This window comes from Herpailurus yagouaroundi, unplaced genomic scaffold (assembly GCF_014898765.1).
Source record: "Herpailurus yagouaroundi ecotype Mexico unplaced genomic scaffold, PumYag 202, whole genome shotgun sequence".
Classification (NCBI taxonomy): Eukaryota; Metazoa; Chordata; class Mammalia; order Carnivora; family Felidae; genus Herpailurus; species Herpailurus yagouaroundi.
The window spans coordinates 3,787,956-3,812,931 of NW_024412433.1; the positions used below are offsets into that span (position 1 = coordinate 3,787,956).

General features: G+C 48.7%; 1 protein-coding gene across 2 annotated transcripts in view; it reads right to left on the minus strand.

The window, feature by feature from the left end:
* Nucleotides 1-12,218, minus strand: part of COPS8 (COP9 signalosome subunit 8) — a 14,125-nt gene extending 1,907 nt beyond the window's left edge. Inside the window, exons 1-7 of one of the 2 annotated variants that reach the window (XM_040450572.1) lie at nt 12,033-12,209; nt 10,914-10,984; nt 9,549-9,597; nt 8,222-8,354; nt 3,366-3,473; nt 1,323-1,385; nt 87-134 (exon numbers count right to left, since the gene is read on the minus strand). In XM_040450572.1, the coding sequence (XP_040306506.1) occupies nt 87-134; nt 1,323-1,385; nt 3,366-3,473; nt 8,222-8,354; nt 9,549-9,597; nt 10,914-10,984; nt 12,033-12,110 (550 nt within the window). In that variant the 5' untranslated portion in view covers nt 12,111-12,209. Of the gene's footprint in view, nt 1-86; nt 135-1,322; nt 1,386-3,365; nt 3,474-8,221; nt 8,355-9,548; nt 9,598-10,913; nt 10,985-12,032 lie in introns of both variants that reach the window. The other variant, XM_040450574.1, reaches the window with a different exon arrangement.
* Between the last annotated feature and the right edge of the window lie 12,758 nt (nt 12,219-24,976).

The window sequence follows — 24,976 nt, forward strand, 5'->3', positions numbered from 1 at the left end:
AAGAAACACGACAAAAAAGAAACACGACAAAAAAGAAACACGACAAACAACGAAACATGTTTTAAATGAGCATAAAAGATACATACCTGATAGGGGAATAAACCGGTTGAAGGAAACATCCAGGGCCCCTGCAACTAAAAGTAACAACTGAATTTACACAAGTTGCCGGCAAGAACTTTCACACAGAACACATCATTTTTTAATGCATGCGATGGCACTTATGGCCATTTAATTCTTCTCTAACAGAGTTAACAATAATGCTCTATTCGATCACACGACTCTTTTTATTATGGCGGTTTCTCCAGCATCTAGACTCGCTGGGACCATGTCTCACCACTTCCTGCACCTTCACGGGGCAGAACCCACCAAAATTTGAGTAATTCTTTACGGTCAGGTCAACAATGTCTAAACAACAGGAATTCAGAGCAGGTAGAAGGAACTTTGGGTTGAAGTAGAAGGCTGTATGGATGTGGGCATGAAGGCCGGCTCGAAAGATGTGGGAGAAAAGGCCAGTCCTGCTAAGCACAAGAGAGACCTCCAAGCAGGAATGAGCACGGCTCACTTCAGAAGAAGATTGCAGGACTGCAATTCAGATGGGGACCGCGAGGCCAGGTCAAATAATTTAAGCCTTAGAAAGCCAAAGAGCTTAATTTCGTGAACACTGAAGCCACTGAAAGTCTTGTATCGGAGAAGAGTTTACATGTCTACAGTACAAGGAGAAAATATTTCTAAAATATTTTTAAATATTTTTTAAAAAAAGCAACAGTTTTGATATTAAGGATAAACACAGAAGTAGCCCATCCTGGGTCGCTTGGTCAGTTAAGCGTTCGACTTCGGCTCAGGTCATGATCTCATAGTTCACGAGTTCGAGGCCCGTGTCGGGCTCTGTGCTGACAACCTGGAGCGTGGAGCCTGCTTCCGATTCTGTGTCCCCCCCCCCCCACGCCCCTCCCCCACTTGTGCGCTCTCTCTCTCCCTCAAAAATAAACATTAAAAAAAAATTAAAAGAAAAAGAAAGAAATGGCCCCATAAATAAAAGGATGGGAAATTAACGCTAGTGAAAACTAAGTTGTAATAAGGATTATAAAAAGCCCGTATAAAATAGTCTTTTATACAAGAAATAACACATTCAAAAATTCAGGTAAAACGAGGTATCTTTAAGATCCTTTCTACCACAAGTGTCTGTCAGTCTGTATCTGTACTGATCCCGAGTCACTTTCACTTTGTCAGTCCAGAACTTTCCATCACATTACCCAAACCCAACGCCTAAGACCCTGGCGCAGTGTCATGAGCTGCACCCGCGGATGAGGAGCCCCACCTACCTGGCTTTTTGGGCATAACCATCCTTGTGGTGGAGTCGGCTTGCCATCCTTGTTCTAATATACCTAAAAACACGTATTAAACACACAGATGAAGAAATGACCACGAAACCCCCATAATTTCACATTTAAGATCCACCATCTGTCCGTGACACTACTCGTATGGAAGGTGTGACCAGTGCAGTTTACCCTGTAATGTGTATTTCTACTAGAAAAGTGTGGTAGAGACAACATCCTCCGGTCAGCTTATTTTTTAAATATTTCTAAACCTGTATCCAACCTCATTTTACTCTGTCAGACTGACACAACCCTTAACAGATGACCCATCTTCCGTAAAGTGTGTGTTCCAAGCGTGAACCTAGTCAGCATGACTAAAAGCAGACCTGAGGGGGACAGACAGGACGGCCTGCCGTCCCTGCACCGATAATAACAAAGACGTTGCCAACGACAGAAACAACAGCTCACACGCGGTGCTGGCCAGAGGGCACTGCTCCACGGGGGTCACTGCAGGCAATCATCACATCACTCTGCACAGGGGGACACAGGGCCACCCTTAACTGACGTGGAAAATGAAGTCTGAATTCCACCGACGCGTCCCAGCCCAGACGGTTAGCAGGGGCTGGAAGGAGGGAACCCGGACTCACACTCAGGCAGTCACTTAGGATCTGGGCTCTGGGGTATGTATGTTCTTTATTATGTGATAAGCTACGGATCAATTTCAAGAAGTCAAAACAAACGTTTGTGAGTAAGTAACAGCATGGTTTGCCACAACAGCTCTCATCAAGCTGCCTCCTATGTGACTCAAATTGTGGCGGGCTTTGGAAATTTAGGAATGAGCTGTGGACTCAACGGAGTTTCTGTTTGGGTCGGAGACTCAAAAATGTCAACCACGGGAAAACAATGCTACGGGGCGTGTACAACATTCTACAGCGATCCACCGAAGGGAGGAGCTGGTCTGGGGATGACCTGGGGAATGAAAATGCAAAAGCATGTCTGGGGGCCGGAAGGGAGGGGAGGTACTGGTGAGAGACAGCGAGGAGGGGTTTCCAAATGTGCGTTGGGAGGGCAATTAAAATTATTTTCGTAAAAAAATACATATATCAACATGTTGACTTTCACAGGAAAAGAGATAATTTAAAGAGATTACAGAGTTTAAGCTCAGAATTATTAACATAATGCTACTCTCCCGGCATACTTAAGCAACTTTACTTTCTTACAGCCCGTGAACGTTTCCCACTGCTCGAGAGAACTTATGTGATCTGAGTGGATGCGGGGCTGTGTCGGGCGCCTTCCTCCTCACCCTCGGACAGCGTCTTCCAGTAACTCTGTTCCCACACCTCCCCTCCCCCCGCCCCTCCCACGCTCAGCGCACAGTGGCTCCGAGCTTCCCTTCCCGGGCATCAGCCTGGGAGGACACATCACCAGTTCACAGGCCCACCGTTAACTCAGGTTTTGATCGAACCTCTTAGAACTAAAAGCAGAAAACATTCGGGGATCCAGCCCTGGGAACCAGGGTAAAAAGTGGCCACGGGAACATCCAAGAGGCCCCCAGCAAGAGCTAGAACGGCCACGTGCAAGGACGGCACACCTCACCGACACCGCCAAATGCCCGCTTCCAACAACGGCAAAGTTGTCCTCCGCAGACCTCTCGTTCTAAGGTGACACTAACTACCTCCGGCAAAAAGTGCTTTGAAAGTGAGCAGGAACACGAAATCTCTCATCCACACCCAGAAATCCAAAAACTCTGCAGACTAAAACGTTGTTTCTTTAACTCATCAGGTGGTGACAGCGGCCGCGCAAAATGGGTCCACACACAACCGCACGACCTCCCCTCATGGCCACGTGGACACTCACACGGAGCCACTGCAGGGCTCCTGGGGGTAGGGCTCCAGGCCGCCTCCTGCCCAAGCCCCCGCTGTGGCTATGGGACCGTGCGGGTTCCAGATCGCCTTCCCAGAGGACAAACACCACCTACATCTCAAAAGCATACCTGCCGTAGTAACTTACACTTTCGCTTTTGCTGAAAGTAACCAGCAAGCCCCATACCTTTCACGGCCTCTTCCACCGGGAGCCCCACAAAGGCTGCAAAGTCGTCGGCGATGATGGAGGTGTAGGCTTGAGAGACCAGGGCGAAGGCTCTTCTCCGTGTGGCATCTACGGCGGGGGTGGAGGGCGACACAACACAGTGAACCAAGAGAACTGGCTTTTTTAGTAATTAAGTTACGTCACTGTCCTTGTCCAAATTTATCAGCAAGACTAGATCAACCCAAAGGTTTCTACGCTTATAGATCCACGTGCCTGGCATGTAAGACACGCTCAGGTATTGCCGAATAAACAAATCATCTTCTTGTGCTTCCTCTTAGACAGCAAATCTCTCTCAGGGGACAATAAAAATGGCCCAGGAGGAAAAAGTTAATAAATAGAAGACCCAAACTCCAAGAAAACTTCATTTAAATATGTTTATGTACTCGGTATACAATTTTTTTGAACCTCTTTTAATCCCACTTAAAAACTTAAGACTGGAATGAATGGGGCAGAAATTATCTACTTCAGTAATTAGCTGTCCTTTCTTAGGAGGCTCTCTGTTACAGGATCACACCTAGGAATTTCAGACAAACCGTATAACTACAGCACTCTTCTGTTCAAAAGAAAACCACAGGCCCCAAACGCCAAGCCAACAAACTGTACTTAATACCTGACACGGCTTCAATCTCCGCTAGAAATAATCCTAACCGGTAAATCAGGGATTTTCTGATGGGCTCGGGAGAGTTAATCTGCCACAGGGACCCTCTCCATCCCTGCTCTACTCTTAAGGGAAGATGGCCTGATGGAAACAATCCTTCTTTTTCTTTTGCTAACACCTTCCCTGCCCCAAGTTCCTTCCTACCATTGTGTACGGAGCCTCCAAGTCCCCTCTACTTGCTAGATGGAATGTGGCCCGACACGGTCTGCTTAGAAATGCCAGTTAGGTCTGCAGATTTGCTCAGCTGAAGTTTTGTCCTTTGACACTTCCTAACTTTCAAGTCCGCTCTAAACTCTTGACTTAATTTGGGCTCAGATCCTAGGGTCCAGTCCTGAATGGCTGAGCCTAACAGGGGGGCCGCCAACAATTCCAGCAACACCCCCCCCCCCCCGCCACTCCCCTGGAGGTGACGGGTGGGACCTCCCCAGGCTTCAATTCCCACATTCCATGTCTCAGAAATGAGGCAGAGAAGAGTGGATGGTTGCAGGTTAGGAGGTGCAGTCCGGCCAGCCTGGCTTCCACCCATGGCTGCCTCGGCGACGCAAGGGCTCCCCCACCTGGCGGTCAGCGTGCGGACAAATACTCTGCATGTTACTGTCCACATTCAACAGGCAGGGGTGTACGTTCCTCACGGCCCCACGACACAGCGACATCCTCTCCGTTCCTGGGACATCGCCCGACGACTGCACCAAGCTGCTCAGACACCCCTTGCACTTCGCCCCCCGGCTCCCAGACGAGCCTCACACCTCTCTCGTCTCGGCCTTTGGGTTCACGCTGTCATGTGGTTTCCGCTCGGACTCCTAGGTCTGTTTACAAACTCTGCCTGCAGCGCTCGGGTTCACGGCCATCTCTGCTCTTCTCTAAATGCACAGCACTGCTCACCCCACTCATCCGTGCTCCCATCACCTCAATTATGCCCTAACTCCCTACAGGAGGAGGGCTGCTGTTCTTATCTTTCCAACCGCCCCCAGAGTGCCCACCCTCTCTAAGGGTGCGCTAAGTACACGCCTGTTGACTCTACCACCGGGACCCAGGCTTGGGCCCTGTTCTCTCGTACTTCTTAAAAACTGCTGACACCCATCGCGCTCCTCCACCTCTCACTGAGCCTGACATCCTCTCCGCTCCCCTGAGCCCGTGCGTGCTCCTCCGCCGGCACCTTCAGCCCGCTCCTTCCTTCCTCCTACCGGCCGGCTCTGCACCTGACCGCATGTCGGGCTTGAACCCGCGTCAGAGATGGGGGATCCTTCCCTACTGAAGGCCACAGGCACTCAATAAGAGAGAGCTGCCACAAGCAACAACAGAAAGGGAAATCCAAGTGTCCACCAGAAATTATACCTGCCTGGTAAACAAACAGACCATATTTTAAAAATATTAACTTCAGTTCAAGCCCCCTGGTCAGATGCTTAGAACTGAGCGGAGAAAGATGGGGACGAGAACAAGGATGGTGTGGGAGAGAGCCGGAGAGGAGAGAAACTGAGGCAGGCCTGGCAAAGGGGAGGGCAGCACAGAGGGTGCGGGCTGGCAGAGGAAGCGAAAAGCCAGGCGGGGTCCCACAGGGTCGGTCAGAGGCCACACACCTCGGGCTGCTTTCACCCAGGGCCATTCCACTCGTCACCGTGCCACCCTTAAGACCTGGGAAATGTGTCGGCTCCTATGGGCGGGCATTAGAACCACACGTGAGAAGGTGGAATATAAACGGAGCCAGCACCTAATGCTTGCGGCCGTTCAGCACGGGCGGAAGCCCTGGGAGATGCTGACAGAGAGCTCATCTGTCGTGTGGACGGCACCTACAAGTGTGCATTATCTACCCCCACCCGCCAACAGCTAGCGCTGGACACGGAGAGAGGCTGGGCTAGCGGTCCCGCACTTTCTAATCCACCTCTGCCCTTCCATTCGGGGGGGGGGGGGGGGCTGGACACCACGGCCCAGGGGACCCGCACAGCCTGCTCGTGGATGGGTCACAGGTCCGGTGAATGCGTGTCCTCCGCGCCCTCCCGGCCTCGCTTTGGTGGAGCCACAGCTCCCGGGGGCAGCCCCTTTCCTGTGGCTCCAGGAGTGTGGGTCCCTCACTCTCTCCCTCTGGGCCCCGTGGAGGAAGGGCCCACAGGGAGCCCCTGGGTGCTTCACCGGCCGCTGGTTGCCATTAAAAAACTAGAAGGCCGGCTCCTTCACTAGCTTCTCTTTAGTTGAATGCTTTTCAACCTTCTAAGACTGTGACTAACTCAGAACGGAAAAGGGAGAGATTGGAGAAAGTCACTGTTCTTAGAACAATCCAGAAAACAGAAAGCTTGTAACACATTAAAATGCAAAATATTAAATTTAGCGGTAATTCAAATCTGTGAAGAGACTTCCTTCACCAGGCTGCATTTTATGACGGCAAATCCAGTACCGTTCGTGAACCTGGGGATTTGTAAAATTCTTAGGATAGGTCCAAAAATATTGCGGGTGAACACAAGACTGCTTATCCGTGCTAAGTAAGTATACTTAGGTGCTTATGCATATTAATTCACTTACAACCCCCCAAGGCAAGTACTATTTACGATCCCGCTTTACAAATGAGAAAAATGAGGTACTGAGGGGTCACTCGAGTGACGGCACCGAGACCTGAACTCCAGAACTAGGGCTGCGGACTCCAACCCACCACGTTCTGCTACACAGCCTCGCAGGGGCCTGCCGGACGCCTTCAAGGCCTACTTAATGCAGTGGGGCCGGGGGCAGAGGCGGCACCAGGAAGAAACACCGAACACCCACCGCAGGCACAGGGGGGACGTCTGCCTGATGCGACAGGAGAGCCGAGCCCCGGTCCCGCCAAGGAACCCGCCGCAGACCGTGGGGACACGGCACGCGGCCTGGGCCCTCACACCGCGGCCCTAAGACTGAGCCAGATCCTCCGAGAAAGTCCACCGCCACACCGAGGCCTCCTCCGGACTCACACGAAGAAGCTGAGGCGGTTTCCCTGTGGGAGCATCCGAACCTGCCCCTGCTGTCCCTGGGCGACCTCGTACCGCACGCCTCCCTCCCACCTGCGGGCCTACGGTCCTGCTCACTTCCTTCATATTTAAAGGAAGTGCCTCCTGTGCAATCCCTGACCTTGTTCTGTTTTACGCTTATGCGGCTCTGCCTTTCCAAGAGAAATCAGGTCTGTCTCAGAAGCAACCTTCACCTCCTGCTCCCCTGAGAAGGCGCTACCCCTTGACAGAGGGATGGGCAGTTAGTTATTCAAAAACCCCTGCTCGCTGACTCCTCCAGAGAAGGCAGGCAGGGAGCGGAGGCAGGTGTTACCTACAGAAACCAGGTAACCGCATTAAGAGATTGCTTCGTGAATCTGTAAGAGTGAACCAGCAAGACTGGGACAGACGGTCAGGTGTCCGGGGTGGGAGAACAGACAGGCAGGGTCCAGTTGCATCGTAGGCTCAGCGCCATGTCACACGGACTTGTAATCTTTCAAAGCAACTGAAAACCATTTGAGCATCTATGTACTGAACTGCTGAAGACAAACCCTACCAAAGGCTGAGGTCGACAACCTCCAAAGCATCGTCTCCACTTTCAAACACCTGGGGTTTAAGACCTTAACCACCCCACAGCTTGGGCTTCTTAGAGTGTTCTAAGATTTCATTTTCGTAGCAAAAATCTTCCTACTGACAAGAGCACTTTCAATTTAGAATTAAATTAAAGAGGGGCGCCTGGGTGGCGCAGTCGGTTAAGCGTCCGACTTCAGCCAGGTCACGATCTCGCGGTCCGTGAGTTCGAGCCCCGTGTCGGGCTCTGGGCTGATGGCTCAGAGCTTGGAGCCGGTTTCCAATTCTGTGTCTCCCTCTCTCTCTGCCCCTCCCCCGTTCATGCTCTGTCTCTCTCTGTCCCAAAAATAAATAAACGTTGTAAAAAAAAATTTTTTTTAAAAATAAAAAAAAATTAAAGAGACAGCGAGCGAATCCCTTGGCCGCCGATATAATTTCAAGCAAGACCCAATGAAGACACGTGGTTACAGCAAATCCTTCCAAAAGAATTTTGAAAGCTGCCCCACTCACCTAGCAGAAAGTAACTTTTTTTTTCTTTTTAAATTAGATCTATTTAAAAAAAAAAAAACACTGACTGACTTCAACATTACAGCACTTAGAGAACAGGCCTAATTTAATTTTTAAGCACAAAGAAACACTACCTCTAAGTGCTTCCATGATCGGCTGGACCGTCTCAGACCACTGGTGTGCGTTGATGGTCGAATAGATCCCAGGGAAATCTCTCTGCCAGATTCTCTGTCCTACTGACCAAATTCCCCCAAGTTCAGAGTTCGCCTGCAATAAATATTATGGCCTTTGAGAATATGCAGTCTGCAGATTTACCAGCAACTGTATTTTAAAACATAATTCAACATTTCTTTTAAGAGGTATAACGATTTCTTCAGCCCAACCACCATCAAAAAGGATTTTAAATCTGTGGACAGTAAGGTAAAATCTATCTGTGTGGTTTATACAAATTTTTATTATAATAGAAAATTAAAAGCTGAAATAATCTAAACATACTTCAGAACGAAGCCTGGTAATTAATTTTCTTACACATCATTTTCAAAAACATATTTGTTACCTCATATATACACATACATAATATACACGATAGAGCATATTCACATACGTGTGCATGTAAAATATATACACGTATTTTTTGGATATAAGTATAACAAAATTGCTAATAATAAAGACTGCCAATCTAAGATGCCATACACTGTAGCCTCTCCCAGGACAGAATTCTCACTAACATCACTGAAACTATGAGTGTCATTTATAATTACTTAATTACTTAAGTACCAATCTTACTTAATAGAATGTCTGGAGAAGAAAAAGAGGGTAGAAACACTAAAATGAATTTCTGCTGAATATCAATAATGAATAAAAGAATTCGGGTGAATTCTTGGTCACATTCTGTGACTGTTTAAAAAACTCAATTCACATTTATGCTGGAAACAGTGAATCCCATGAAGTTAAAAATGTATTTCATTTCACTTTGGAAGAAACTTTTAAGAGGCGACTTCCTCTAATCTCCCATCGAAACTAAGAAATCTAAAATGCTAACTAGCAAAAGATTTCAATGCTGTGAAAATCATTTTTAGAATATTCTTGTCAACAACACCAATTTCAAAGAAATACCATCACGGGAAACTGCATAAATCAGTTACAAAAGGGGAAAAAAAAAATCCAAACCAAACCTTTATCTAAAATGTCTCAGCTGTTTGCCAGGCAAAGTGACACTTATAAGAAGTGTCTCAATAAATGTAATCAGAAGCTAAGTACAGGTTTCTATACCATCCAAGGGAAATTAAAATTTCTGATTAGAGAACTTTATAGATCTGTTCTTAAACTTTAATACCAGTTTAGTAACTACTCCTGTGAACCACACAGGAAAGAAAACAGAAACCTTAAAAACTTTAAAAGGTTGCCATTTAAATGAATGTTACCACATTCAAATAGTAGCATATACTAAAGAATACTTACCGATTTTATAGCAGGTGGTATCCTTTTCCAAAGATATCTTGCATTATTCCTAATTTACATCCCCCCAAGAAAGAACAAAAAGAATGATCTCAATAAATGTTCAATATTCTAGATTTCACTGCAAACACACAGAAATAGACTTAAAAGTACTCTGTATTAGATAGAATGAAATTGACTTTTATATAAATTTGTCCAGGGGAAGGAAGAGCAGCTTTCCAGGCGAAAAAGAAATGAAATATTTTTACCAAAGTAACATTCTGCCATTTTGGGTGCATTTTTTATGAACGAGCTGGGTCTCAAATTAAGGCAACGTGCACCAAACACACGAACACTTAAGTAGATAAGGTATACACACACAAAAATAAACAAGTATCTATACTTTCAAGGCTCTGGAACGTCCTGACAACGAACACGGTGCACGGTGCTCCCCATGAGCCCTCCTCTCACCAGTGGGCATAGAGCCACCAACACTTCGAGGTGGTTTTTAAGAGTGTGGAAACCTGAACCACAACACACGTATGATGACAGGATTACAGAGTGAAACCGACAGTTACACAGTGTATGGGTCATAGAAATCTCAGGTGAGTTTTCTAAGAGATACGAAATCAGCTTTAATAGAATTTGAAACAACACTTAAATAGAAATCATCAATGGCTCGTAGCACTAGAAGGGACTCCTGTACGCTATGCTTTCCGACTTTTCTTCGATAAACATGAATTAAGAATAACGAAAAAAGGACACCTTTCAAGAAACCTCTTGGCTTTCTCAATCTTCCCTTTTGGTTTCTCTTGGTCTATGGGTGACGTGCAAAATGAAGTAAACAGAGATCTTAAGAAAGTTTTATTAAAGACGAAAAAGGACAACAGAATTAAAGGAATTTACAGACACTGTAGTTTCTCATAACAAATTAGAATGTTTTTTAGAGAATATATGTATATTTTTTTTAACTTTTTTTTTGAGAGAGAGAGAGAGACAGAGCATGAGCCAGGGTGGAGCAGAGAGAGAGAGAGAGGGAGACACGGAATTGGAAGCAGGCTCCAGGCTCCGAGCTGTCAGCACAGAGCCCAATGCGGGGCTCGAACCTGTGAGTCATGAGATGATGACCTGAGCTGAAGTCAGACACACAATCGACTGAGCCACCCAGGTGCTGAGAATATACGCACTTGTAAAACAAGTATATTTTAAAACAACTCGGCCTAATCATAGTTTAAATCATGATTCATTATATGAAATGAGTGTATTAAGTAATACAATTAAAGATAAAGCTCCTTGCGCCTTGTTTTAATGATGCTTCTTCAACGCAAGAATAATTTCTGTAACTCCTGGGGACACGGCTGCTCTCAGCTTCAGGTAGAAGGTACTTACATGTCATTATGGAGCAGATATAAAGCCAAGAGCTGACCATACACTGGGGGTGTAGCGATTCCTCCAGGAGCCTAAAAGGCCAACAATGGAAAAGCTTATTTACACTTACACTTTTTTAAAAAAAGTATTTTATTAACAGTAACCTAAAAAGTAAGCCTATTTTTTGACACTTAGTACTACAGACATAGAAAGAGCTTTAGAGAAGGTACGGAACACTAAAAACCACAGTGTTAGCTTTAGATCTGCCATCAGCTGTGATTTATCTCCTTCTGAGCCTCTGTGTTTGAAACGGGATCCCTTTCCCAGTTCTCAAATTCTTATGTGGTGTTACTCTTAAAAGAAACAAACGTTTCCAATTCCAAGAGAACCCTAAAGCACTAGGATTCCACCACCCATTGTATCAAACACGTTGAACGGCTACGTGATGAGTGATAACAACAAAAAAATCACAGCTGAGCTACAAAGACATTCCTCTCTGCCTTCAAATTTAATGCATTCAGCAAACACATATTAAGTGTCTACTAGTGAGCTGCTGCTTCTGGCTGTTGTATCCTTTGGTTAGTTAACTTTTTATTCTGATGTGATACATGCTTTTTCAGTGACCGGGGGGTGGGGGTGGGGGGCTCAATGAACTTTAACATCTGCATGACCGAACTTCCAACAATCCTACTGAAGGCAGAACAGTCAACTTAGGTAATAACGTTATGAGACTAAGGGCTTTCTGAGTTAATAAAACGTTACTTCTTCTTTGGTCTGTGTATGCTTGCACCAATGTCTTTAATGAAATCCACACTCCCTCGCCTCCCCCCACCCGGGCAGGAAAGATGCCTGGTCCCGTTCACACAAGAAGCATCCTGAAGGATGTCAGGAGCGAAGATGCACAGGGTTCACGGGCTCACCAGCTGAAGACGAACCACCACAAGCTCCGGGCGCGTTCGGGGAGACGGGGACCCGTTCGGGGAGACGCAGCCTTCGGAGCAGGCCCCGGCGTCCCGAGCTCCCCACGCGCGGCTCCCACGCCCGCCGCGAGCCCCGCGGGCCCCGTTACCCTGGAGACCGGCACCGCCCCGGGGCCGCGGAACACCCCGCGGCTTCTCCCAGCGCGACGCGACCGGCTACCTCGAGCTCCTGGTTCTCGCACTGATCCAGCAACTTTTTGAAACTAAAGGCACTGTCCGCCATCACCGCCACTGGCATCTTCCCGGCAGGTCCCGCCGCGGCACCTTCCCGAAAGCAGACCCCAGACAGTCCGTCGGGCCGTCGCGCCCGCGATGACGTACCGAGCCGCCGACGCCGCCGAGCGCCCAGGCGCAGGTGCGCCGTCGGTTCCGGCGCGTCGTCGGCCGCCGCTGCGGCGGGGCAGGCTCGCCGCCGCTCTGGCCGGCGCTCTCGCTGCTCTGGAGGACCGGCCCGGCGAAGCCGCTTCCCGAGCGCGCGGCCAGACCGGGAAGGGAGGGGTGCGCGCAGGTTCCGGGACCGCTCGGCGTCTCCGCGGGGCGGCCTGACGCGCATGCGTACTTCGAGGCGCCAGCCGCGCCTGGGGATTCCGGGCAGGAAGGCCGATCGGGCGGCCCCTCCGGGTGCGGGGGGTGCTCGGCTGCGGGGCTCTCGCCCCTCCTGCACCCCCAGACTCGCGTGCGCTGAAACCGGTCGGGTGTGGGCTTCTGCCCAGGACCCGGCGTGGCTGGGCCGCTCACCGGGCGTGGAGGTCTGGCCCCGGAGGTCCGTCCCCAGACCGCCGCCGCCGCCTCGGGTGTCCTCCAGTGTCCCTCGCCAGCCGACGCGCTCGTGTGCAGTTTTCATTGGCCTACACGTCCTGGTGCCCTTCGCGAGACCACCTCGGAAGAGGCTCGCGTTGGTGTCCTGCCGTAGGGTTGGCTGCACAATTTGTGGGCCCAGAGCAAACTGAAAATGCAGGACCCTTGTTCAAAAAATGGGGGGGGGGGGGGGGAAGTGCCATTTAGGGTAATACAAGGTAAAGCTTTTTCCTTTGCAGTGTATCTCACCTTTCCAGAGTGCTTTTTTGCTGTTTAACATAATTCGAAGTAAATAAAAGTTAAAAATATAAATTATTAGCATGAATCTCACCACCCATCTTTATATTGCGCACTGCCGCTTTTAAATTCAGATGTACATGGGGCGCCTGGGTGGCTAGGTCGGTTAAGCGTCCGACTTCGGCTCAGGTCATGATCTCGCGGTCCGTGAGTTCGAGCCCCGCGTCGGGCTCTGTGCTGACAGCTCAGAGCCTGGAGCCTGTTTCGGATTCTGTGTCTCCCTCTCTCTCTGCCCCTCCCCTGTTCATGCTCTGTCTCTGTCTCAAAAATATATAAACGTTAAAAAAAAAAAAACCTTCAAATTCAGATGTACGTGCATTTAACCCCTGTGTGGCATGACAGAAATCACACAATCCGTATTTCATAGCTCATACATTTTCAGCACATTTACGTGATCACACGCACGTAATACGAGTAAGAAACAGCACAAGCGAGTTCCTTGGACATTCATGTCCCTTAGGACACCGTTGCCTTCGTTATACATTTGCAGAAAGTTCAGGTTCCAAGGGAAAATGTGGCCTCTCGGGGCTATCAGCATGCAGCTCACTCAAGTGTAGACACAGGGTGCTTACCTTGTGATTCCACTTGGAGTCTCACCAAACTCCCACCATTGGGGGTCCACTGGGAACTTGTGTGATATTTGGAACACTACATGGAAGGGGCAGGAAACGGAAACATTGCCGGCACCTCTTTGCTCACCTGTAGATGCTTCACTGTCCCAATGAGCTTCACTTGCCAAACGCATGCTCAAAGGTGAAAGGACTAGGAATTTCAAAACAGTGACAGCCTCACTGATGATTTTTGTAGAATCAGCACTCTCCATGTGGAAATGATGGTGTGTACCAATGCTTTGGATGGAATATAAGAAAAAAATCACCACAAACCCCAAAGAACTGTCAACGTTAATTAGGAAGGTAGACAAATGGCATGACTAGAGATCTTTTGGAGAAAGAGAGCAACCAAGTTTCATCAACCACATGCACATGAAGAGGAGGACCGAGGGCAAAATGATTCAAAGACCATTGGACATAAATTTGATGAGCAGGATTTAAAAATTTTTAACATGTAATAACGGCTGCTAACATATTTTGGGCAGAGAAAGATTCAGTGGGATCAACTACCCAGTGATTTGATCATTTAAAGGGAAAAGTATGAGTGAAAGCCTTGGCAGGTACTTTGGACTGCTAAAAAGTGAAGTTGTGATTAATGGTTCTTTGCTGAACAGAAAATCCCAGGGTGGGGGGTGGGCTTTGGAAATAGGAGCAAAGGTTACCGGTAGAATTTGGGGTGTCGTTTAGAGGAACACACTGTTCGTTAAAAGACAGGTACAGGCATTTGGGGATTGGAGGCTGGGAGTTGGGTGAGGAAGAGAGTGTTGGGAAAGAAGAAGGATTGGCGGTGGGCTGGGATGAGCAGTCGGGGTCAAAGGTAAGACGTTGGCCTTCCCAGTGCAGGGAAGGGCTGATGGATTTCCAGGGCTGTGATGCTGGCATCCAGGTTTAAGTTGTTACTGTGTGTGTTCTGCACCCGTCTTTATGGCCAGACTTTCAATAATAAACAGGAGGAGTGGAGGGATCAGAGAAAGGGGAGGCTGGTGTAAAAGGCAGTCCGTTCAAGAGATGGGCCTCAGGAGAGAGATCAGGACTTGGTAGTAGGCAAGAGAGCAGGCCCTGGAAGGAAGCCCTGCATCTTGGGGATGCTGGCTCTGGGGTGGCAAGGGCTGTGCTTCTCCCCCAGCATGGGGGGAGGGACCCCATGTCAAGGCAAGCATGGGCTCCCACGCTGAGACCCCAATCTCATGCCATATACAATAATTAACTCAGACTAGATCAAAGACTCCAAAGTAAAAGTTAAAAATGGTTAGAAGAAAACACAGAGCAAATCTTCCTGACCTGGGATTAGGGACTGACTTCTTAAACACGACACCAAAAGCACTAGCAATAAAAGAAAAAAAAAAAAGTTGATAAATTGGACATTATCAAATTAAACATGTTTGTGCTTCAAAGGACATCATCAAGAAAGTGAAAAAGCAACCACAGAATGGGAGAACATTTCGCAAATCACATACTTGGTAAGAGAGTTGGACTTAAATAAATAACTCTTACAACTCAGGAATAGAAAGGCAAAGTACCCAATTTAAAAGGAGACAAGAGATCTACACAATCATTTCTCCTAAGAAGACATGCAAATGGCCAAAAAGATGCTCAAGGACATTACTCCTTAGGGCAGATCACACCCCAAATTCCATCCACTAGGGTGGTTATAATAAAAAAAGACATGATAATAAATGTCAGTGAGGATGCGGAGAAGTCACAACCTTTCTACCCTGTGGGTGGGAACGTACTGTGCTGTGGCCACTCTGAAACTCAGGCTGGCGATTCCTCCAAAGCGTAAACAGAGAGTCACCATGTGACCTAGCAATTCTGGGCATATACCCAAGAGAAACGAAAACATGTCCATACAAAACCTCGTGCACGATGTTCGTGGCAGCATTAGTCGTGATAGCCAAGAAGTAGAAACAATCCAAACATCAATCCATTGACAAACAGATGATAAAATGTGGTACGTCCCGTAGAGTGGAAAGCTATTTGCCAATAAAAACAAATGGCATATTGACACCTGCCACGATGTGGCCGAATCTTGAAAACATCATGGTGAGTGAAATAAGCCAGTTGCGGTGACCAAATATCGTGTGACTTCATTTACATGAAAGATCCAGAATAGGCAACCCTGTGGAGGCAGACAGATCCTGGCGGGAGGTGGCCGAACCTGGGGAGAGAGGGTGGGCCACCGGGACCAGGGCTGTGGATGGAGGTTACAGACAGCTCTGCCCCAGAGTTGCAGGGAAAGAAGTAGCTGCAGGAATGGGCCACCCCTGAGCCCGCCAGCCTCTGTGGCTTCACCCTGGGGGTGGTGGCTAACCTCAGAGGATGACCAGCTGTCTCTGTTGGCCGGATGAGAATAGATAGGGAGAAAGAGCGATGCATGTTCGATTCCTGAGACCTCAGACTCTCTGCAGGTAGAGGAGTGTATTAATTCTGGCAGCTGGTCCTCTGGAAGAACTGGGATTTGGGGGTGCTGATGTGGCCGAGAACAGGAAGGGAGGTTCTCGTGTCCTGTCGCCGGATCATTGACTTAGAGGGACATTGGTGTCTCTGCTCGGTGAAATCTCAAATGGAGTTCTTGGCCAAGTCATCCCCTGTGGGTGGAACTGCCAGCGGGTGCCACCATTTTGGAAAGCAAGGTAGCGACACACGGTGGGAGCTGCGACCACAGTCGCAGCCTTCAACGTAGAGTCCCGTCCCCAGAAATTCTCCTGTGGAAGTCATTGCAAAAGCGGAAATACGCTGTAGCTCAAAATGGCTCAACAACATAAAATACAAAGGGAACAGCTAAAGCCCTTAAAATGACCTACATATCTAGGAGTGCCTGGGTGGCTCAGTGGGTTAAGTGTATGACCTCAGCTCGGGTCACGATCTCACGGTTCGTGAGTTCAAGCCCCACATCAGGCTCTGTGCTGACAGCTCGGAGCCTGGAGCCTGCTTCGGATTCTGTGTCTCCCTCTCTCTCTGTGCCCCTCCCCAGCTCGTGCTCTATTTCCATTTCAAAAATAAATAAACATTAAACAAATTTTTTAAAAATGATCTACATATCTAATCGGTGAAAGTTAAACATGTCATGGTCAGTCAGGGAGAGGTTTTGAAGTTATTAAATTCATAAAGTCTACATAAAAGTAGCTTTTCTGAGATAGCGTCAGGGAAAAACAGAGGAAATAATAAGACGAGATGTATGGCTATGTGTTGGAAGGAACATAGACCCGAAAGTCCTGGTAAGATTAAGGGGCTGGATTACAAGGTGAACAATGATTTCCCGTAAGATTCCTTATAATATTGTAAAATTATTTTAATGATGATTTTTTTTTTTTGCCCCAAATCTTAAACAACTTTAACAATCCAAAATCCAAAATCAGGACACATCTTTCTCCCCCTGCCCTTTTCCTGATGCTTGCGGTCACAGGTGAGTAATAAAAGAGAACGTTTTTGCAAAACTTCAGAAAGGCCCGGGAGCTGAGGGCAGATACATGTTAGGGGAGGTTTGGAGGCATAAAGAAAAGCGCTAAAAAGGGATGTCGGTGACAGAAGCAAAGGGATTATAAATAAAGCAGGGAAGAAGGGCGCGTGCGCCAGGCAAGGCGGGAGCGGTGAGGGGCGGGTGTTGGGGATGGTCTTGCAGAAGGTGTCACCGTGAAAGCCCTTCTCATCCTCACTTATGTCCTCAGCCCAGATGCGTCTGTTGGCCAAGGGCATGAGTGGGAGTATCCATGGCTAGTGTGACTTAACTCTGTGACTTCTGCGGGGCAGCGTCCCACACTCTCGCACTGTGAGCACGCACATCGCCGGTGCTCCGTAAATGTCGGTGGCACCAACGCTGACTCAGTGTCCCCATTTTCTTTATCCGTTCCCTGAGAACAGGACTTGCATTGCCTTCTCTTCCCCGTCGTCCCTCAGCCTTTGCTTCATTTCCTCGTCCCCCAAATCCCTTCGGAAGGGTGTTCTGATGCCTTCAGCTCCAGGGAAATTCTAGCACGAAGGATCCTTCTCCAGATGAAGGGGCGTCTGGGTGCTGCTCTGAGGGGGCTCTGGCTCACTGCCTGCTCCCAGAGCAGCGTGGGGGCGTGCCCAGGACTGCTCCAGTCTTCAGAGAGCCCAGGATGGAAGGCCATGCAGGTCACCTCCCAGATTCACCCTCCAGCACCCACCTATTCGCTCCATTTTTGCACTTGCTGTGTCCCATGTGCTCAATCAGGGTCCTAATCTGGAGCATTTCCAGAGGGAGGATCCGGACTGTCATTTCTCCCCAGGCAGTTCTCTCCCTGTTCCTTCCTCTCTCCTGCCTTCTGCCTACTCAGGACTCCCCGAGTGCCAGCAAACTGTGCCCATCTGAGTCACGGAGATCCCCAAGCCCAACCCAGGCCTTAGAGCAGCAGCATGTGCTTGGCAATGAGTGCTAGGTTTCATTTGATTTCTTAGCCCGCTGCCTCTGCACAGCCTTGTTCTGGAATCATCAGCCACCTTGGGTGATCCTATCTCCACCGGGCCTGTGGGAACCACCAGCCCAGAATGTGAGCCTCCTGCTGGCTCACTTTCCCCGCTTCTACCTGGCTCCCTTGCAAATAAGTCTGTGGTAAATCAACTTTCTCAAAGGGGTGATTCATACTTTCCCTGGAAACAAGCCGGGATCTGGAGTTGCTTAAGAGAAAGTCAGTCTTCGGTGGGGGAAGAAATGTAGGAATTTTGAAAACCAAATCAGAATTCACCCTGAGTTTTGGGGCGAACCAAAGCAAAAACCATCGTGTTTCCTGCCCCCTTTACAGCAGAATGTTTGAGAGGCCGGCCGTAGATTCCTAGAACTGACCTCCAAACCTTGGGCCCTCTGTCCCTCCGAGTCCACTTCTGCACCCGTAAAACTGGGGTAACAACTGGTCTCCTGCATGGCTGCTTTGAGGACTGAGTTAGATTAGTCCTGGTCCAGTGCCTGGGCTCACGTGCTGGGATTATCATTAATTCCACAAAAGTAGCCACGTGACCTCTAAGTTGGGACGTCCCATAACCTTATTCGCACAGGGTTTTTAGACGCATATTTTGAAACCTTTCACGGTAGAAAGCAAATACTATGTTTACGTTTTGTTCTGGGGAAGGAAGTTCAGTTTTCTGGCCTCTGAGGGAGAAGCGGGGAGGCCAGCGAGGAGGGCCGGGTATGGAGACCTCGTGGGTGCGATCTCAGTCTTCGCCACCAGGGGGCGCTGTTGCACCGCGGAGGATCCTTGACCTGCCCCCCGGACTGGAGGGTCCCAGTCAGGCCTCCCCGTGCAGCAGGTGGGCACCGGCTTTATTTCATCTTTAGTCTCTTTTTATTTCCCAGCTCAGGACGGTTCATTCCTCCTCCTCAAAAGGATGAGGGGCACTGTGCTTTTGAGGTGTCCCTTGCCACGGGTCACATATCTGTCTCGATTTTCCGCGGCGTCCTCAGACTTGGCTTCATCCCGAGTTGGACAGTCCAAGTGAGTGGTCGCGGTGTGCGAGGCTAGGAGTGAAAGTCACGGCCAATCGGCGGCATTCGGGTGCAAGCCTCCTCCTGGAGTGGGAGCCCCAGGGTGCTAGTCCCTGTCCTGGGGAGCTGAGGGGCCGGAAGAGGGGCCGGCGCAAAGAAGTGGAAGCTGTGAGGCATGGCCTGTGAGACCCCGGACTGAGTCTGATAGAATCAAGGGTGATTTCGAAGCTGGATTTAAGTGGATTCGAGTGACCGTTTGTGAAGCTACCTTATCGGCACAACCACCAAACGAAGGACCAAGGCTCAGAGAGGGTAGGGAACTGTCTCAAAGTCACATAGCGAGCAAGCATCAGAGACCTGAATTTGGGCTGCCTCCCTTTGCAAGGCTCCTTCTCAACAGCATCACACAGAAATTGAGGGGACCCCTCACGCCAACGAGCGCTCACTCCAGCTGTGTCCAGACTCTTATGTGACTCTGGGGGATCCGGTCAGGGGCAGCCCGGAAGCACATTTGTGCCCAGGTGGCTGAATTTCCGAGGCAACATTATGAACCCATATCCTTCCTGGAACTCCTTTCAATTCCAAACTTCATGACACCTAGATCTACTCTGCCTACTGTCTGCTTCCCAAGACCCACTTGACCACCCCACCCCCCACGCCACCCCCCCGAGTCAGGTCTTATCCTTCCTGGAACAGTTCTACTGAGCAGACTGTGTGCAGGCAGTGCTCCAGGAGCTGGGGTCAGCGGCCAAGAGGTTCAGCCTCCGCCCTCAAGTTACCCACTCCCCGAGGAATTCTTCTAGCTCTGTTTGGGTCTGTGCTTTCTAGAACTTACTGGTCCATTTCTGTGTTGTCTATGTTTGCATCACAAATGATCCTAAACCTGAACAGGTTAATACCAGAGACATTGGCCATCTCACACTCTCTGTGGTGCAGGAATCTGGACGGAGCCTTGCTGGGTTCTCTCAGGGTCTCTCCCGCTGTGGCAGAGGGGTAGACTGAGGCTCTGGGCTCTTTCTTTCCCAGGCTGACGGAGGAAGGATCCCCGTCCACTCTCCCTCATGTGGAGGTTGGCAGGATTCAGGTCCTCGGGCTGTTGGCTACAGGCTTCCTCAGCTCCTTGCCAGGGGGGCCTCTGCACAGATCGGCTCACAGCAGGTCAGCTGGCATTGTTCACAGGGAGTGCGAGAGAGTGCAAGAGACAACCCCTAGGATGAGAGCCAGAGTCTTTTTGTAACCAGATATTGGAAGTGACATCCCACCGCTTTTGCTGTGTTGCTGTTTCAGAAACCAGTCATTAAGTCCAGCCCACACCTAATGGAAGGGCTGTGAATACCAGAAGGCGGGGAGATTGGGGGTCATGTTAGAGCTTGCCCGATACAGTCTGCCTTCTGGCCCTTAAAGAGTCACATCCCTCTCCCGTGGAAAACACCCTCACCCTCTTTGCAAGACTCCCCTGAGACTTCACACCCCTATCGCATCAGCTCGACACCCAGAGTCTTACCATCTGAGTCAGATGTGGGTGTGAACGAGGCTCTCGGGGTGTGCTTCTGTAAGTATGCTTCCCCTTGACCAGTAGGTCTGTAGAGCTAGAGGCCCGGGTCCTGTCCCAGTTGCACTAACAGGCGGGACAGCTGTAGATCTTCCTGCTCAGAAAAAGTGGGACGTGCAGGGCCTACGGGAGTCCTCAGTCCGTAGCAATTCTGAAATTCAGCCAGGCAAATGTTGAAAGTTCCTGCATTCTGTCTCAAGCCCTGAGAATAGTTTTGCGTGTCTCTGGGCTCCTCTTTCGCCCTTCCTCTATTAAGGAAAGGCAGAAAGTGTTTGCAACTAAATAGCTTCCTCAGTCTATCTCCCGCTGGTCTGACTGATGGTGACTAATTCTTTCTTAACCTGGGTGACGGGGACACAGGCGATCATTGTCACACTCCTCAAATTTTTTGGTGTGTGTGTCTTTGATACTTCATAACAAGTGTTGCAAAAAGAAAGTTTCTTTGGTCCATAAGTAGTCAGATCAATGGAACAGGATAAAAGTCCACAAATAACCCGATTACATATGAAAATTTATTATATAATAAAGGTGACATTTCAAATGCTGGACAAGTGATTGGCTTTTTAATAAATGATGCCGAGACGTTAAATAACCATACCTCACACCATACTCACCAACACACCGCAAGCGAATTAGTAATATACGTGTAAGAAATGAAATTATACACGTTCTAGAAAACAACATCAGTGAGTTTTTCTGTGGGGAAAGCCTTTCTCATTATGACCCCTATTCCAAATGTCATGAAAGAAAAGATGAATCAAATTGAACCCATAAAAATTGGAAAGAAAAAAAAAAACTCTGTACCCACCGAAAAGTACTATATGCATTGTTAAAGGGAAAAACACACAATCCAGTAGAAATTATGTGTGATGTATATTGGAGACATGGGGCCAATTTCAGTAATGTATAAAGATTTCTTACAGATTGAGCAGGCGGGTGGAGACAGCCACACTGGCTGTAGCGTAACGTTTCACTCTCTCCGAATCCCCCATAAGGATCCAGAACAACTAGGTAGAGAAGCAGACAGCCATGGATCCCATACATAACATTTATACAACAATGACACTGGGTCATAAGATGTTCTTAAGAACTTCAAAATACAGGCAGATGGAAACAAACCATTGACAGTGCAGAGACTTGTGTGTTTTTGTGTCTGCAAGAAAAAGCAGAGGAAGTACCAGGATATCTGATGACCCCAAGAAGAGGAAACCTGGACAGTGGCCCCGGGGTTTTCACCGTTGAGCAGAGAAAACGATTTGCACACGTGCAGCAGGTGAAGCTGGGAGGGGTGGTGCCCACCCCAGTGGTGGCCGACTGCCATCATCTTTGCTGCACGTGAAAGGGGCTGGAGCTGTCTAGACCCTGTTGACTCACAAAATGGATCCCCCCGGGTTTTCTTCCAGGGCAGGGCTCCATGCCCATGGTAAGAAAAAATCTTTTGCAGAAAAAGGACAACCGAGGAAAAAGAGTGTCTAGAAGCCCCTGGGAAAGGGCCACGCGGCCGGGAAGTTGCAGAAACCCGGCTGCCATGTTTTTGAAGCACTTCACAAGCTAACAGCTGAGAGGGGCTCTGTGGATGGGAAAACCAGCACAAAAACGGACAACAGCAAAGGACTGAGGGAAAACACTAGATGAGCTCTATGGGAAAAATGGAGGGAATAAGATCACAACCCATTGGAAAAGTGGGCAAAGATTTGAACAGACCAAAAAATGTGCAAGTAGACGCATGAGAAGACACGCTTGCTTTGTCCGTATGAACAACAGAACACTGTGGTACTGTCCAACATGGACCGGGCTGGCAGAAACTCCAAAGCCTGAGGACACACTGTGTCTCTGGCTGGGAAGAAGCAGGTGGTCCCACGGCCCGCTGGGGAGAACAAGGCACAGCTCCATGGAGGGTACTCCACACGACATAGCCAAACTACGTCTACAGATAACAGTGCTGGGTTCAATGGTGTCTGCTCTAGTTGATGTCCACCCAGAACCTGTCGATGTGGCCTCATTTACAAATAGGGTCTTTGAAGATGTCACTAAGTTAAGATGAGGTCATGCTGGAGTAGGGTGGGCCATAAACCCGGTATGACTGATGTCCTTATAAGAAGAGAAGACACCCAGCCTCAGGGAGGTGTTCACATGACAAAGGAGGCAGAGGTTGGCGTGATGTTTCTAGAAGCCCAGGAATGCTAAATGTGGCCGGCCGGCAGCACCAGGAACTGGAAGAGGCCAGGAAGGATTTTCCCCTAGGATCTTCTTAGAGAGCTCGGTCCCGCCAGCACCTTGATTTTGAACTTCTAGTCTCCAGAACTGTGAGAGAATAAATTTCTGTTGTTTAAAACCACAAGGTCAGTAGAGTGCTTTGTTAGGGGAGCCCTAGGCAATGAGTATATGTACTCTTTAGCCAAATAAAGCCTCTTCTAGGAATTTACCCTGAAGACATGTATCCAATGGTACAAAAAAGAATGTGCACAATCTTATTCATTAGGGGCTTATTCGTAATTGAAAACAGTCTAAACGCTGAGATGTAGAAGATTGGTTGAACACACCATGGAACATATTCCGGCAGCTACGTGGCTCTCCGAAGGAATGGATGCTGTTAGGAGCCGTGGGAGGCTGAGTCCCAAGATAGCGCCATGAATTCCATCAGTCCCACCATGCATGCGTGGCTAACCACATCAAGAATCTGGGCTGACCTTGTGTCTTGCTTGGCCCGACGGAACGCAGAAAATGTGAATTGTGCCAGTTCTTTAATAAGACTAGCAACTTCTACCTCCTTTCTTGGATATGCTGCAAAAGATTGGGAGCAGACACGGAATAAGGACAGTGCGTGCACCAATGTCTTAGAGCGGTATGATCAAGAACACAGAAATCATGGTCTCTTTAGCAACTCTAACTCCTCAGGGAAGGCAGGAAGCACCCTGACGCTCTTGGCCAGCGATGGGTGCTATGGTGAGGGGCTTTTAAATTCACCCAATGTCCTTCATTCCCACCGTCTACCACCTAAAGTGACTTTCTGAAGGAAAGTTTGGTCCCAGGAGGGGACTGGTGGGAGAAGTTTGGTCCCTCTAAGAACTGATGTTTCATTATGGGGTTTTCATGTTAGTATTTTCGAGGACAGCTCGCCAGTTTGAGGGCTTTGGTTAGGATGCGTTACTACTCGTCTGCCCTGATCACTTTGGGATTCTACCAAGATGGTTTCTTGGACTTGCTCAGCCAGGGTCTGCGTCTGTTGCCATTTTCCCTGGTTCTGCCTGGAGGCTGTGGTGGGCATCATCGCTCACAGCCCTCCAATCTGTAAAGTACAGACACGGTGTTCCGGTCTCCCTCCCCGGAGGCCCGGAAACTTTCCATGTGATCTGAATTCCCTGAAGAGTTCGACCATTGGTGACACGATCTGGGGCAGATAGCAAACCACTGCCCCATTTGCCCAAAGGAAAAGGAGAATGTTCATATTTTTACAGGTGTAATAATTTCCTTTTAGATCGACTTGCTTTTTGCTCACCGATGTTAGTTGGAGAGTGCCGAAAATCCCCAGGAAAGCCTTGTGGTACATGACTTTCCGGAGATTCCTAGCAATTCTCGTGGTCTCCCTGGGCACATGCTGATTTATACTGATTGTCCACGTGTGGTTTCCACCTGCCTTATGGAGGGGGGAGGCCAGGATGAAGTTCCTAAATTTTAGGGTGATCGATAACATAGTTCTGGTAAAACAGATGTCTTTCAATAGAATATGATACTTACTGATGTTAATTATGGAATTAGAAAACAACCAAAGTTATTCACAGAAAGTGGGTAGGCCAAAGGCAGCATGCGTGTGATTACAGGACTGTGATTTCGCTGTTTGGTTAAGTACCCACCCAGTTACAGAATTTAAATGTAGATGCTCCTGTCCCAGCATCTTATACCCAAAGGGATGTTTGTAGCTGGTTGTATAATAAGGAATTTAGTTGGCCTTTAGCCCCAGTTCCTGGGAAGTAACCTCTAGACCTTTGGAATTTCCCTAATGATGGGAGATGGGAGTGTCTTTGCAATTCTTGGGGGGAGTAAGGGGGGGCCTTGGACCACACCTGACAGTTTCTGCCAAAGAGGTGACTCATGGTACGGGAACCCTGCATATATTGTGCTGATGTAGAAATAAAAGCCTGACAGTTTTTTTTTAATGTTTATTTATTTCTGAGAGAGAGAGAGAGAGAGAGAGAGAGAGAGAGAGAAAGAGAGAGCAGGGGAGGGGGCGGAGAGATGGAGAGACACAGAATCCGAAGCAGGCTCCAGGCTCCGAGCTGTCAGCACAGAGCCCGACGTGAGGCTCGAACCCATAAACCGCGAGATCATGACCTGAGCCGAAGTCAGATGCTCAACCGACTGAGCCACCCAGGCGCTCCAGACGGTTTTTTTTTTGTTGTTGTTGT